This window comes from Sus scrofa, chromosome 18 (genome assembly GCF_054392235.1).
Source record: "Sus scrofa isolate SSC_HxYL_T2T_F1_AM1 chromosome 18, Sscrofa_HxYL_maternal_Yorkshire_Landrace_v2.0, whole genome shotgun sequence".
Classification (NCBI taxonomy): domain Eukaryota; kingdom Metazoa; phylum Chordata; class Mammalia; order Artiodactyla; family Suidae; genus Sus; species Sus scrofa.
The window spans coordinates 28,525,457-28,540,859 of record NC_139400.1 but is presented as its reverse complement, the minus strand read 5'-3'; the positions used below and the strand labels follow the sequence as shown (position 1 = coordinate 28,540,859).

Here is a 15,403-nt window from a genome sequence, read left to right as displayed (position 1 = left end):
AGAACAAGAGAAGCAGGGAGAAACAACCGTTATACTTCTTTCCTCTATGACAGCTTATAGGTAGAATACTACTTCTACTGCAAGGATTCACAGAAAAAAAAAAAAAAAAAAAGATAAAATAGTTTTTTAAAAAGTTATTCCAGTCAATATATACCTACCTAGTAGAGGGGAAATCCCCTCTTTTGGCAAAAGGTGTCATGTAGACAGTCAGTCACATGCTATTTTTTTTGGTCTTTTTAGGGCCACACCTGCAGCATATGGGAATTCCCAGACTAGGGGTTGAATAGGAGCTACAGCTGATGGCCTATGCCACAGCCACAACAATGCCAGATCCAAGCCTCATATGTGACCTACACCATAGCTTATGGCAAAGCCAGATCCTTAACCCACTGAGCGAGCCCTGGGATTGAACCCGCATCCTTATGGATACTAGTCAGGGTTATTACCACTGAGCCACAAAGGGAACTCCAGTCACATGCTTTTTTTTTTGCATTTCACACACTATTTTTTTTAGCATGTCACACATGTCACTTGATCTATGGCCAAAAATTAGTTATTTCTGGGACATGAAGTTAAGCCACTTAGTAAGCTATGAAAAAAAAAATAGCATTCAAAGATTTGGAATTTTAACATTAGTAGAATTACTAGAAATTCTAGGGAATGAGAGAGTAAACCATTTTGGACAGCAACAAAAAAATCACTTCTCAGGAAAAAAAGATTAGCATTTAATTTTCTTTCCCTTTTAAAACTAGGTCTGGTTTTAATTCTAAAAGTATACCATGCTCATGAAAAAATGCAAATAGTACAAAAGGTTATGAAATTAAAAGTCCTAGTTTTGCATCTTTTCAGAAATTTACTATGCATAACAAAGTAGCCTACATATATATAAATATGTATAGAATAGCTTAAAAGTGCAAGTTGGTTCATTTACTACAGCACCAAAAAGAATAAAGCACTGCTGAAAGAAATTAAAGATACCAATACATGGAAAGACATCTTGTGTTACAGATTGGAAAACTTCATTTCGTTAAGATGTTAACAACTATACAAAGTGATCAACAGATTCAGTGTAATCCCAATCAAAAATTTCAATGACATTTTCTGTGGAAATAGAAAAATCTACCCTAAAATTCATATGAAATCTCACGGGACTCCAAAGAGCCAAAATATTCTTGAAAAAGAACAAATGGAGGTCTCAATTTCCCAGTTTCAAAACTTATTACAAAGTCATAATAATCAAAACAGTATCATATGGACATAAAGACAAGATACACAAACCACTGGGATAGAACAGAGAGCCCAGAAATAAATCCTTTACATATATAGTCAAATGATTTTCAATAAGGGTATAAAGACTGTTCAGTGAAAAAAGGACAGTGCAGGGAGAACTGCAAAAGAATGAAGTGGGACCCTTAACATACATCATATACAAAAATTATCTGAAAATGGATCAAAGACCTAAACGTTAAAACCAAAAACTTTAAAACTCTCAGAAGAAAACATAGGGAAAAAGCTAATTTCTTGGATATACACCAAAAACCACAGGCAACAAAAGCAAAAAATAAATATGGAGAAATTAGAACTTTATGCACATTGGTGAGAATGCAAAATGGTATATAGCTGCTATGGAAAACGGTATGGCGGTTTTGCAAAAATCAAAAAAATCAAAAAATAAACACAGAACTGCCACGTAATACAGCAATTTCACTTCTGGGTATATATCCAAAAGAACTGCAAGTAGGGTCTTGAAGAGATACTTGTAATGTTCATAGTGGCATTGTTCACAATAGTCAAAAGTGGAATCAATCTAAATGTCCATCAACAGATGAATGGATAAATAAAATATGGCACACATAAATGAATGTTATTCAGCCCCCCCCCTTTTTTTGTCTTTTCTGGGGCTGCACTCACGGCATATGGAGGTTCTCAGGCTAGGGGTCCAATCGGAGCTACAGCTGCCGGCCTATCCCACAACCACAGCAACACCAGATCCTTAACACACCGAGCAAGGCCAGGATTGAACCCGAAACCTCATGGTTCCTAGTCAGATTCGTTAACCACTGAGCCATGATGGGAACTCCTTATTCGGCCTTTCAAAGGAAGGAAATTCTGATACAACATGGATGAACCTTGAGGACATTATGCTAAGTCAGTCACAAAAGGACAAATACTTGCATGATTTCACTTATATGGGGTATCTAGAGTAGTCAAATGTAAAAAGTAGAATGATGGTTGCCAGGGGGCATGGGGGAGTGAGGGGGAAATGAATAGTCGTTTAATGAGTATACGTTCATTTTGCAAGATGAAAAAGTTCTGGAGACTATACACTTAAAAATGGTTAGGATGATAAATTTTGCATGTATTTGCATCAAAATTAAAAAATAAAAAAATTTTAAGTGCAAGCTGGATTATATGATACTATTATTTTTTCCCTTTATAATAGAGCTTATATATTTTTCTGTATAATCACATGCATTTTGTTCATTCTGTTTTTCATTATTATCAACCCTACTACAACAACTCATTCAAAAAGAAATATCAGAGTAAGGTATCACAGTTACAAAATCCAATTTACGCGACTGCTGTTAATGCTATCAAAGATCCTAAAAGTCCTGTAACTTGATTCAGTGATTACATTTTTAAGGAAAATAGTCGAAAGAAGGAAAGGGCTTGAGTTTCAATATTATCCTTAATACTAAAAAATGAAACTTAATAGAGGCACTATAAAGAAATCAAGGAAAACCTTATAGCTATAAAACTGAAATTAGGAGGATTATATAGCTATATTTAAAATGCCTATTACATTTAGAAAGGACTTCAAAAAGACACAGGTAGATTTTCTGAAGAGCAGTGGGCTGCTCAATGCATTTTTCTTTTGGAAGAAATAATGCTTCCACTTTCCCATTATGATCTTACACCAGTTAATACACATGTACAATACAACCGAGGCACAATATACAACATGGTGATAGCTTTGCCAAGATTGGTTTCCAAAGCCAATTTGTGCAATTCAAGGCTAAACAGACACAAAACTGAATTTACAAAGGCACATAAGAAACATAATCCTGGGTATACAGTAACTAAGGTGCTATTAGAAAAAAAGATATTTTTTCTACATATCCAAGCTGCTGTTCATCACTCACCTAGTGACTTGTTTGTGGAAATCTGTAAGTTGTTTGTGTGTCACTGTGACAGCTCCCACGGTTGTCTCCTTTGGCAAACCTTTCAAGGAATTCTCTAACCATCGACAAAAAGTCTGTACAGAGAAGAGGGATGAGAGTTTGAAAATGAGGCAGGGCTTACTCAAGTGAGATCCTACAGATAATAACAAAACCCCACAGGCTTTCCTTAGCAGCATTAGCTCCCGAGACTTGGAAGCAAGTAAGGGAGTTAACAAAAGTACTATCTTTAGGCCTTCCAAACCACTGTGAGTTGGAATCCTCTACAAAGGCATGCCTAGACTTCCTTTCAAGGGGGCTGCAGGCATCATTTCAGACAGAGCCCTTCTACCTTGGAAATGAAGTCTCTTCTGGATGAAGCTATTGTTCGTTCCTGTCTTTAAAACTTATGTAATATTTTAAAAATTAACCAGCGGCCAGAAAACGCTTGAGCTTAGAGATCAAAGGCAATCCAAAGCAAGGGTTCATGTATCAGAAAGAGCAAGGACAAAAGTATAGTAAGTAAACATTTCAAAAAGTGTGTGTGTTTATAACATAAATCCAACATCTTAAGGATTTTCAGGTCCCCTCTTCTCAGTAGTCATAACCAGTCTACCTGCCTGGTTCTTGGGTTAGAAAATCCTTTTGTTGATCAGTATTTTTTTTTTTTTTTTTTTGGTGGGGGGGGGGGTCTTTTTTGCCTTTTCTAGAGCTGATCCCACAGCATATGGAGATTCCCAGGCTAGGGGGCTAATCGGAGCTGTAGCCGCTGGCCTATGCCAGAGCCACAGCAACACGGGATCCGAGCCGCGTCTGCGACCTACACCACAGCTCACGGCCGGATCCTTAACCCACTGAGCAAGGGCAGGGATAGAACCCGCAACCTCATGGTTCCTAGTTGGATTTGTCAACTATTGCACCACGATGGGAACTCCGTCTTCCTGCTCATAAAAACAATTTATTGGCGTTCCTGTTGTGGCGCAGTGGTTAATGAATCTGACTAGGAACCATGAGGTTGCGGGTTCGATCCCTGGCCTTGCTCAGTGGGTTAAGGATCCCGCATTGCCGTGAACTGTGGTGTAGGTTGTAGACGCGGCTCGGATCCCATGTTGCTGTGGCTCTGGCATAGGCTGGCAGCTACAGCTCCAATTAGACCCCTAGCCTGGGAACCTCCATATGCTGTGGGAGCGGCCCAAGAAATGGCAAAAAGACAAAAAAAAAAAAAAAAAAAAAAAATTATTTACATCTGAACATAGTCTGTTTCCCCCATTATCCTTCCTTTTTAAACTTAAAAATCAAAATTCTAGAATTTCCCTGGGTTCTTATTTTCATTTGAATTATTCTTTGAGAAAGCTCCATTTTTTTCTTTATGCTTTTAAGTAGCATGTATACTCTGACCATAATTTTCAGCTATAAAATAACTTTCTTAATTTTTTTTTTTTTTTTTTTTTGTCTTTTTAGGGCCACATCCACAGAAGATGGAAGTTCCCAGGGCTAGGGGTTCAATCAGAGCTGTAACTGCCAGCCTACACCACAGCTACACGGGATCCGAGCAGGGTCTGCAACCTACACTACAGCTCTCGGCAACATTGGATCCTTAATCCATTGAACGAGGCCAGGGATCAAACCCACATCCTCATAGATACTAGTTGGGCTCATTACCACTGAGCCACAATGGGAACTCCATAACTTTTTTTTTGCCACTTCTAGGGCCGCTCCCTCGGCATATGGAGGTTCCCAGGCTAGGGGTCCAATCGGAGCTGTAGCCACCGGCCTACACTAGGGCCACAGCAACGCAGGATCCGAGCCGCGTCTGCAACCTACACCACAGCTCACGGCAATGCGGGATCCTTAACCCACTGAGCAAGGCCAGGGATCAAACCTGCAATCTCATGGTTCCTAGTCAGATTCGTTAACCACTGCACCACAACGGGAACTCCAAGAGTAGTTATTTCTGAGCAATGAACAAGGTGATGAAGGGAATATGCATAAGTGATTGCTGCAACAATGGGAACTCCGACTCCATAACTTTCTTAAACCTAAATTTTTTACATTATATATCTTCCTATTATGTTAATTTATGATCACAATAGACTGGGGCAAAAATAAATATTCCACTCTAAAAAGTACTGAATAATTCTCCAAGTGTTACCCCCAAGTAAATCAATACTCTAGTCAGACAAAAATAAGCAGAGGCAAACAAGAAGAACCTTTAATTGACAAGTCCTGGCATACAAAAATGACCCATGAATGAATGAGTATAATGGACTTAATGACTTCCGCATATTAGAGTGCAGTGTGTGTTCTGCCCTGAACAAGTGCTCTTTATTGTGAGGATGGACGATATAATGCATTTAAAATGCGGAAGTTGTGGAGTGTTTTGAAATATAGATAAGATTAAGACTAATATGGCTCTTTTTAAATGTTAGTTTTGCAGGAAATAATAGAGACTACCAGTGTTATATTAAAATTCTGAAAATGCAAAAACAAAAAACCCCCAAAACAACCCTTAAGTTAACTATAGTATTCCCCAAAACAAGAACAATAATAAAGTAAACTATATACTGTCAACTAATATTTGATAAAGGAGCTAAGAGTACTCAATGTAGAAAGACAACTTAAGGAATGGGAAAAAATATTTGCAAACCAATATATCTGATAAGAGGTTAACATCCAAAATCTATAAAGAACCCATGAATCCAGCTCTTAGAAACAAATAAGCCCCCCCCCCAAAATGGGCAATAGACCTGAATAAATATTTCTTCAAAGATTTATAAAAGCAACAAGTATTTGAAAAAATGCTCAACGCCACTAATCATTAGGGAAATACACATGAAAACTATAAGAGGAGTTCCCGCTGTAGGGCAGTGGGTTAAGAATCTGACTGGGAGTTCCCATCTTGGCTCAGCGGTAATGAACCCGACTAGTATCCACGAGGATACGGATAAAATCCCTGGCCTCGCTCAGTGGGTTAAGGATCCAGCATTGCCATGAGCTGTGGTATGTACAGGGTTGCAGACATGGCTCGGATCTGGTGTTGCTGTGGCTGTGGCTGGCAATTACAGCTTTGATTTGACCCCTAGACTGGGAACTTCCACATGCTGTGGGTATGGCCCTAAAAAAACAACAAAAACAAAAGAATCCAACTACAGTGGCAGGTTTGGTTGCCGTGGAAGCATGAGTTTGATCCCAGCCCAGTGGAGTGGGCTAAAGAATCTAGTATTGTTTCAGTGGCAGCTGCGGTTCGGATTCAATCTCTGGCAGGAGAACTTCTATATGCTGCAGGTGTGGCCGTAAACAAACAGACAAACCCAAAAAACCACAATGAGATATCTTAACTCCTGCTGGAATGGCCATGATCAAAAAAATAACAGATAACAAATGGTGGCATGGATGAGGAGAAAAGAGAACACCTATGTACTATTGATGTGATTATAAATTGGTACAGACACTATGGAAAGCAGTTTGGAGGATCCTAAAAAAATTACATACAGCTACCAAATGATCCAGCAATTCTATTTCTGGGGATATATCCGAGGGAAATGAAAACGCTAACTCAGACAGACTTCTGCATACCCATGTTTCAGAGCAGCACTGCTTATAAATAGCCAGGGCACAGAAATAACCTAAGTGTCCGTGGAGGGATGAATGGATAAAGCAGTTGTGTGTGTGTCCACGTGTGCACACATACATACATATACAATTGGATATTATTATCCATTTATAAAAAATGAGGAAATTCTATCACATTTCTGACAACGTGGATGACCTTAAAGGCACTATGCTAGATGAAATATGTCAGACAGAGAAAGACAACTTCTGTATGATCTCACTCATATGTGGAATCTAAAAAACAAAATTCAGGAATTCCCATTGTGGCTCAATGGTTAGTGAATCTGACTAGGAACCATGAGGCTGCAGGTTCGATCCCTGGCCTTGCTCAGTGGGTTAAGGATCTGGCGTTGCCGTGAGCTGTGGTGTAGGTCACAGACGAGGCTCAGATCTGGTGTTGCTGTGGCTGTGGCGTAGGCCGGCGGCTATAGCTCTGATTTGACCCCTAGCCTGGAACCTCCATATGCCGCAGAAGTGGCCCTAGAAATGTCAAAGAGCTAAAAAAAAATAAAAATAAATAAAAAACAAAACTCATAGAAAAAGAAATCATACATGTGGTTACCAGAAGCAAAAAGTTGGTGGAGGGGAAACTGAAGAAGGTGGCCAAAAGGTCAAACTTCCGGTTAGAAGATAAGTAAGTACTAGGGAAGTAATGTATGACCTGACGATTAGAGCTAACACTGCTGAACGATACACAGGGGAATTGTTAAGAAAGTATATCCCATGAGCTCTCATCAAAAGGATTTTCCTTTTTCCTTTCCAATGTATTCATGTAAGACGGATATTAGGTGAACCTACTATAACCATTTCACAAATATGTAAATCAAACCATAATGCCGTATGACTTAAACTTATACAGTGACGTATGTCAATTATTTCTCAAAAAAAGAAACTAACCTAAAAAGCATAGCTAGTATATGATGGGTTTTAACTTCCAGTAAAGGAAATTTGAGAAAAATGATTGAAAATACTGAATAAATTTGCTACAGATGGGTATCAAGTAAAGAAAGGGGAAGTGGGGAGAGGGAGGGAGGGAGGAAAGAATTTTAATAGTTGATATTTAAGTTGAGACAAAGCTAGTATGCCGTCTACTATTGAAGAATGTGTTGAACTTTGAAAACGGTATGATTAAGAATGTGCTCAATTTCCTTTGAACTTACATTCTTAATTACAATTTCAATCAGTTTACAAATTCATGTAACAATTCCTTTACAAAAACCCAGTTGTTAAGTTGGTATTTACAGAAAAAAATCACTTGTAAATTTTTAACAATTCAGTAGGTATATAGTAAACTTAAGAGCACATGGATACTTGGTTTCTGTTCATGCCAAACTTGCCGCTCTTTTTTTTCAGCTTTTACCTACGTATTTATGAATCCAAAATTTACGTAAAGTTGAAACTGCATAAGTCTTTTGTTTCCTGGGAATCAAGAATATTTATAAAAAAGTAAAAGCAAAGAAATTTTATTTTTCATATTAATGATGTTTGAGTACTTTCTTTAGAAAAACAAAATACTATTGTATTAGATTGAAATGGAACAGGTGCGGTGAACAAAAAGTAATGGGAACTATAGGTACTATTCATTCCTAAAGCACTTGAGCTTATGGAAGGATTGCAGAGCTATTTGATGAAACGAGTCACAAAGGAGTCTCACAAAGAGTGATGCGTAAGAATTAAAAGTTCTTGTGGCTATTTCTACAGTATAAATCTAAATAAAATGTTAGAAATCCATTACACATCTACCCCACACGTGACAGTTTTTCTTTTTTGTCTTTTCAGGACCGAAACCTCAGCATATGGAGGTTCCCAGCCTGGGGGTCTAATCAGGGCTACAGCTGCTGGCCTACGCCACAGCAACATAGGATCCAAGCCACATCTGTGACCTACACCACAGCTCATGGCAGCGCCGGATCCTTAACCCACTGAGCAAGGCCAGGGATCGAACCTGCAACCTCATGGTTCCTAGTCATATTCGTTTCCTCTGTGCCATGACAGGAACGCCTAGTTTTTCATTTGACTGAATTAATGATAAATAAAGCATATGCCCACTAAGACAATATACACTAATCACTGAATTTTGGAGATGAACACAAAAATTCAAGACTAGGTAGAACTTTGACTCAGTAACATTACCTTTTTTGGGAAACTGTTGAAATTTGAGGCTAAGAACTGCAATCACTGATGTAAAGTAGGAGACAACACTAAGATGTACATGGACTTAAAAGTTGTAAGATACTTATGTATTTGAATTTTTCTGTGGTTCAAGTCAACTTGGTCCACAACTGGTCCAACTGTGTACTTTTCTGAACTGATTTTTAAAAAATTATAAACCTTGAGTTCCCGTTGTGGCGCAGTGGTTAACAAACCCGACTAGGAACCATGAGGTTGCGGGTTCGATCCCTGCCCTTGCGTTGCGGTGAGCTGTGGTGTAGGTTGCAGACGAGGCTCAGATCCAGTGTTGCTGTGGCTGTGGCGTAGGTCAGGGGCTACAGCTCCGATTTGACCCCTAGCCTGGGATCTTCCCTATGCCGCGAGAGCGGTCCAAGAAAATGGCAAAAAGACAAAAAAAAAATTATAAACCTTATTTAAAATAATGTACAGGAGTTCCTGTCGTGGCACAGTGGTTAACGAATCCGATTAGGAACCATGAGGTTGCGGGTTCGGTCCTTGCCCTTGCTCAGTGGGTTAAGGATCCGGCATTGCCGTGAGCTGTGGTATAGGTTGCAGATGCGGCTCGGATCCCGTGTTGCTGTGGCTCTGGCGTAGGCTGGTGGCTACAGCTCCGATTGGACCCCTAGCCTGGGAACCTCCATATGCCGCGGGAGAGGCCCAAGAAATAGCAAAAAGACAAAAAATAAAAAAATAAAATAAAAAATAAAATAATGTACAGGTTGGAGTTCCCATTGTGGCTCAGGGGTTAATGAACCCAACTAGTTAGTAATATCCATAAGGACGTGGGTTCGATCTCTGGCCTCACTCTGTGGGTTAAGGATCGGGCGTTGCCATGAGCTGTGGTATAGGTCGCAGACTCGGCTCATATCTGGCATTGCTGTGGCTCTGGCGTAGGCCAATAGCAACAGCTCTGAGTGGACCCCTAGACTGGGAACCTCCATATACCCCAGATGCGGCCCTAAAAAGCAAAAACAAACAAACAAAAAAAGCAGTAATGTACAGGCTATACTATATGCTACCATTATAGTATGCAGTACACATAATCTGATTTATGATGAATCATGATTACTGATTTATGATGAACCTGACCATTATGAATTATGACTCATGTGGCCCAGTACTAAAATTACCTGGACGTTACTGCAGAGCCTAAAAAACCTTCCATGCTCAGGTGATAAAAAACCTGGTTCAAAAACTGAAATAGGATATAAATAAACCCAAGGGGGAAACAAATCCAAGTGTATATTGTGGGCTACTTTTATATGCATATGCCTCCAAATGCTCTGGCTAGATTTATTACCAAGGAACATATAGTGCTAACTAAGGAATTTGAAGTGAATTAACACTTCCTGAATAACCTTCAACACTATATAACTGATACATGGGCATCTCTCACAAGTGAACAAATCTCCCACTGGCTGGCCACACAGCCGAACTCAATGCTTAGTATTCACTTCTGGTAATATATAAACCTTTTGACAGTGACACACATAAACATGTTTTCAAGAACCCAATAATGAATTACCGGCCTTCAATAGGCCCCCTTCAACTAACGGTTAAACTTGGCAATAAACCTATATCAGGTTCCATTAACATACAACAGGGCCGGTTTCAAAGTTGTAGTTGGACTCAAGGGCTGAAAATGGGTTCCTTATGAAAACCATCTTACCGGTCTATCAACCTGCATGATCTCCCAGAGCACTTCGGCCACATCTGGTAGGGTATAGGGGGGGAGACAAAAGCAGCATGTGTGAAGCAGCTGGCTTACAAGTTGTTGTCCAAGCTGGTTCATCACCTGTCCAATCAGTTCTTTCCGTAATTCAAAGTCTTCTTCATGCTGTAAGAAAACAGGAACAACAGAAAAATTCTAATTTCAACCTTCCAAAGACCAAGTACTCTTTACCCGTTAGTCTAGCAAGTTCTCTTTTTTGAGGAAGAAAGTATATATATATAACAGCTGGATTCACAAAGTACACTAAATATTTTGTTACTAGGAATTAAGAGTTTCTAAATAATTACTAAATTATTAAGAGTTTTAATTTCAAGGAAATAGGCATGGGCTTCAGCTGAGATTAACCTTAACACTTAGATTTTCCATGAATAGAACACTGTACAAAAAAATAATGGTTAAAGATTAAGGGTAGCAATTTTCTTAACTTTTTTTTTTCCTGTGAAAAATAACTTAAGGTATCTCTGTTTCCTTTTTAAAAAATCAACTGAAAAAAGATTTCTATCAGATATCTAATCTTTCCTTTGGAAAAAAATCTTATTTTCTTCCTGCTGATTCTCTGAATAAACGTATTTTTACTATGTTAAAAAAAAAAAACTTAAAATGCCTTTCATTTTTATTTTCTTCTTTTCCCTCTCTTTTAGCTGCCAAAAATTCTTCAATAATTAGCCTATTCACATACTTGCTTATTTCTTTATTGTTCTCCCTTACCTTCAATTTCTCATCTAGTCAAACCTACCTTTGAAAATTTTGTGAACCACTTTACTACTCTAGCCAAACAGGTCTCCTAAATGTCTATTAACACACTTAATATTATCCTGACTTTTTCTGATCATGATTTATAACCCAGTTAGATTTATTCCCCTTTCCAATCCATCCAAATGGGCCCACTGAGGTCCCTCCCCTTCCAGGAAGCTAACTCAATTTACTTCTTTCCAAAGAGCTTTCCTTCCTCTGATTTTATAGCAATCATGATTTATATCACTCATCTGACAATCAAATACTGTCTACCAGCTGTTTAATTTTAATTCTTTCTTCTTTTTTGGGCCGCTCTTTTTTTGGCATGTGGAGTTCCAGGGCCATGGATCAGATCTGAGCCACAGGGGTGACCTACATCAGATCCTTTAACCCACTGGGCTGGGCTGGGGATTGAACCTCTGTCCTGGCGCTGCAGAGATGTAGCCAATCCCATTGCACTACAGCAGGAACTCCTATTAATTCTTTTTTTTTTTTTTTTTTTTTTTGTCTTTTTGCCTTTTCTAGGGCTGGACCCGAGGCATACGGAGGTTCCCAGACTAGTCGTCCAATCAGAGCTGTAGCTGCCGGCCTATGCCAGAGCCACAGCAACACGGGATCCGAGCCGTGTCTGCAACCTACACCACAGCTCACGGCAACGCCAGATCCTTAACCGACTGAGGCCAGGGATTGAACCTGCAAACTCATGGTTGCTAGTCGGGTTCGTTTCCACTGAGCCACGATGGGAACTCCTGTTAATTCTTTTTTTTTTTTTTTGCCATTTCTTGGGCCGCTCCCGCGGCATATGGGATGTTCCCAAGCTAGGGGTCTAATCGGAGCTGTAGCCACCAGCCTACGCCAGAGCAACGCGGGATCCGAGCCGTGTCTGCGACCTACACCACAGCTCACGGCAACGCCGGATGGTTAACCCACTGAGCAAGGGCAGGGACCGAACCCGTAACCTCATGGTTCCTAATCGGATTCGTTAACCACTGCGCCACGACAGGAACTCCCCTGTTAATTCTTTATACCTATTTATCTCTTCAATTAGACACCAAATGGCTTGAGAGCAGAGATAATTTTAGACTAGTTTATACAGCTTCAACACTTGGTACAGGATATCTTAAATCCATTGGTTGATATTTTGGTTAATGAATGATCCACTATGGGATATGCACACCAATATAGATCAAATAAAAGAGATGCTAGTTTCCCCCTAAGTTATGAGAAAATGAGCTACAAAGTAGAAAAACTACAATGTTTATACTTACATCATTGGCTACCCCTGTATGGATAAGGTCTCGTAGGAACCTCATGACACTGCAATTGGCATCCCGGTGATCCAGGGTAGTTGAGGCAATGGCCCACTGTAAGATAGGGATGACAACTTGGCTCCTCAGCAAGGTAACAGGGCTACGCTGAATAAACCTGGTATGGAAAGACAGGCTAGATGTAAATGACAGGATTAGGCCATAAAAGTAGCAAGGGTAAAAGGCAAAACCATGGAGACAGTGAAAAGATCAGTGGCTACCAGCAGTTGAGGAAGCAGAGGGTGGGATGAATAGGTAAAGCACAGAGGATTTTTAGGATAATGAAACTATTCTGTATGATACTAACAGTGGGTATATGTTATTATGTCATTACACATTTGTCCAAACCCATATAGAAAGTACCCACCAAGACAGAACCCTAATGTAAACTACAGACTCTATAATTGTAATGAATGGACCACTCTGGTGAGGAATGTTGATATTGAGGGAGACTGTGGGGCAAGGGGAGAGGAAGCTAGGAATATATGGGAACTCTCTATAAGTCCCACTCAATTTTCTCAGATCCTCCAATGTACCTAAAGAATCTCCAAGGAAAAGATAAAATATTGTTTCCAATTTATTTTAATAGGCAACGATTTGTGTAAAGAGCATCTCCAGAGATTAATTTTTTAAGGAACACACTGTGAAAACAGACTGATAGCCCATCCAACAATTCTCTCACACCAACTCAAAATAAGGTTTTTCTAACTTGTCTAAAAACTAACCAAAAAAGGTGCTCATTACTCAATCCTAAGATGAAATAGTCAATAACACTTTACATTTGTAAATGATAAAAATACATAACTACATATATAATACATATATTTAATAATGGCTTATTATTTTATAATGTTTTTATGTTTACCAAGGGATAGGGGTCAAATTCCTGAGCTAGGGACTCAGAACAAATACAAATGTCAGTGTTACATGTAAAAGAAATTTGAACAAGTGGGGGGTAGCAGGCTAGGGGTAGAATTGGGAAGTACAGTACCAGGTAACTTCTAAGGCATCTTACAAGCCTAAGAATTTTTGGCGTTCCCGCTGTGGTGCAGTAGGTTAAGAATTTGACTGCAGTAGCTCAGCTTGCTGCTGAGACATGGGTTTAATCCCAGGCCTAGGAACTTTAATATGCCTCAGGTATAGCCATTAAAAAAAAAAAAAAAAAAAAAAAAAAAAGCCTATGATTGTATCTAAAGGATGATAAGCTTCTCAAAGAAAGAGCTAAGTTAAGCATGATATCATAGTAGCATAAAATATTAAAACTATACAGGATTCTAGAGACTGGCTAGTCAAATGTTCTTAGACAGCTCATTTTTATTGTCCTGGGTGTGTACCCACCTTCATGAAAGGAACTCATGCTTTCTCCTGCTCCCATCCAACTCTTCTTCACTTATGGAGATATTCTGTTTCACGATTTAACTTTTGGGTTATGAATCATTAACCTACCCACTCTTCTTACCTCATTTTACAGAGAAGGGAAGTTACGTGTTAGGTAACAAGATTAAGCAGTGATGGGGAAGAGCAGCAGAAGAAAGGGACTGCCCTTCAGAAGCACTGACCTGGTGGCTAGCCTGAATAAGTCATCCACGGTGTCAGGGTGATTCTGAAGACCATTCTGCTGTTCTAAGAGCTGAAAGGTGGGGATACACAGTGCCTAAAACAGAAGTTATTTAAAAATAAATGCCTGTAAATAAATGCCACAGGATTGAGACTTGCTAAATAGCATAACATACAAAGAGAAGGGAAGCACAGATAAGAAAAGAAAAAGACTTCAATGAGAATCAGGAGTTCCCGTCGTGGTACAATGGTTAACGAATCCGACTAGGAACCATGAGGTTGCGGGTTCGATCCCTGGCCTTGCTCAGTGGGTTAAGGATCTAGCGTTGCCGTGAGCTGTGGTGTGGGTCGCAGACGCGGCTTGGATCCCGAGTTGCTGAGGCTCTGGCGTAGGCCAGCAATTACAGCTCCGATTCGACTCCCAGCCTGGGAACCTCCATATGCCGCAAGAGTGGCCCAAGAAATAGCAAAAAGACCAAAAAAAAAAAAAAAAAAAAAAAAACTTCAATGAGAATCAGATCAAGAAAGGGAAGACAGGGGTTCCTTTGTGGTGCAACGGGTTAAAGTTCCAGTGTTGTCACTAGCGGCTCAGGTCTGATCCCTGGCTCAGCAACTTCCAGATGCCATGGGCGCAGCCAAAAAAAAAAAAAGAAAGAAAAGAAAGGAAGGAAGGATGTAAGCCTTTCTTAGTTGGCACAGTCTTCACATAGAACATTTCAGAAAGGGTTGAGGTATAGATTTTAGCTGATGAAACTGGATAGATATCACCTCAAAGTTTTAGAAGTTATTAAAAGTGAAGACAATGCTTATGCATTAGATATGGTCTGGTCCACTAAGGGAGAAGATGAAGTTTTAATAACAATAATGAAATGTCAGTTTTAAAAGGAAAGACATCTTGGGAAAAGCAGCATATGATTTAATCCCCTAACGTATTTTCTCCACTATGACTAGGAGGGAGGGAAAAGAAGCAGATCAGGAGCCTTTCCTACTTCCTGCTACTTATCTTAAGACCATATCCCTGCTATGTAAACCAGTTAATTGGGGGTTCCAGGCAAGAAATTAAAAACAGAATCATACTTGAGCTTTCAAATCCTTTAATTTAAATCCACTTGCCGGGAGTTCCCGTTATG

At 39.5% G+C, this 15,403-nt stretch overlaps 1 protein-coding gene across 3 annotated transcripts in view; it reads right to left on the bottom strand.

The window, feature by feature from the left end:
• The window catches only part of TNPO3 (transportin 3), a 100,492-nt gene that overhangs the window by 7,361 nt on the left and 77,728 nt on the right, over nt 1–15,403 (bottom strand). For all 3 annotated transcript variants that reach the window (XR_014833962.1, XR_014833961.1, XM_013990808.3), the window contains 4 exons: nt 14,276–14,370; nt 12,678–12,834; nt 10,612–10,779; nt 3,144–3,256 (listed from right to left, as the gene is read on the bottom strand). Coding sequence is in view for 1 of the 3 variants with exons in the window: in XM_013990808.3 (XP_013846262.1) it covers nt 3,144–3,256; nt 10,612–10,779; nt 12,678–12,834; nt 14,276–14,370 (533 nt within the window). In the remaining 2 variants the exon portion in view is untranslated. The remainder of the gene's footprint in view (nt 1–3,143; nt 3,257–10,611; nt 10,780–12,677; nt 12,835–14,275; nt 14,371–15,403) is intronic.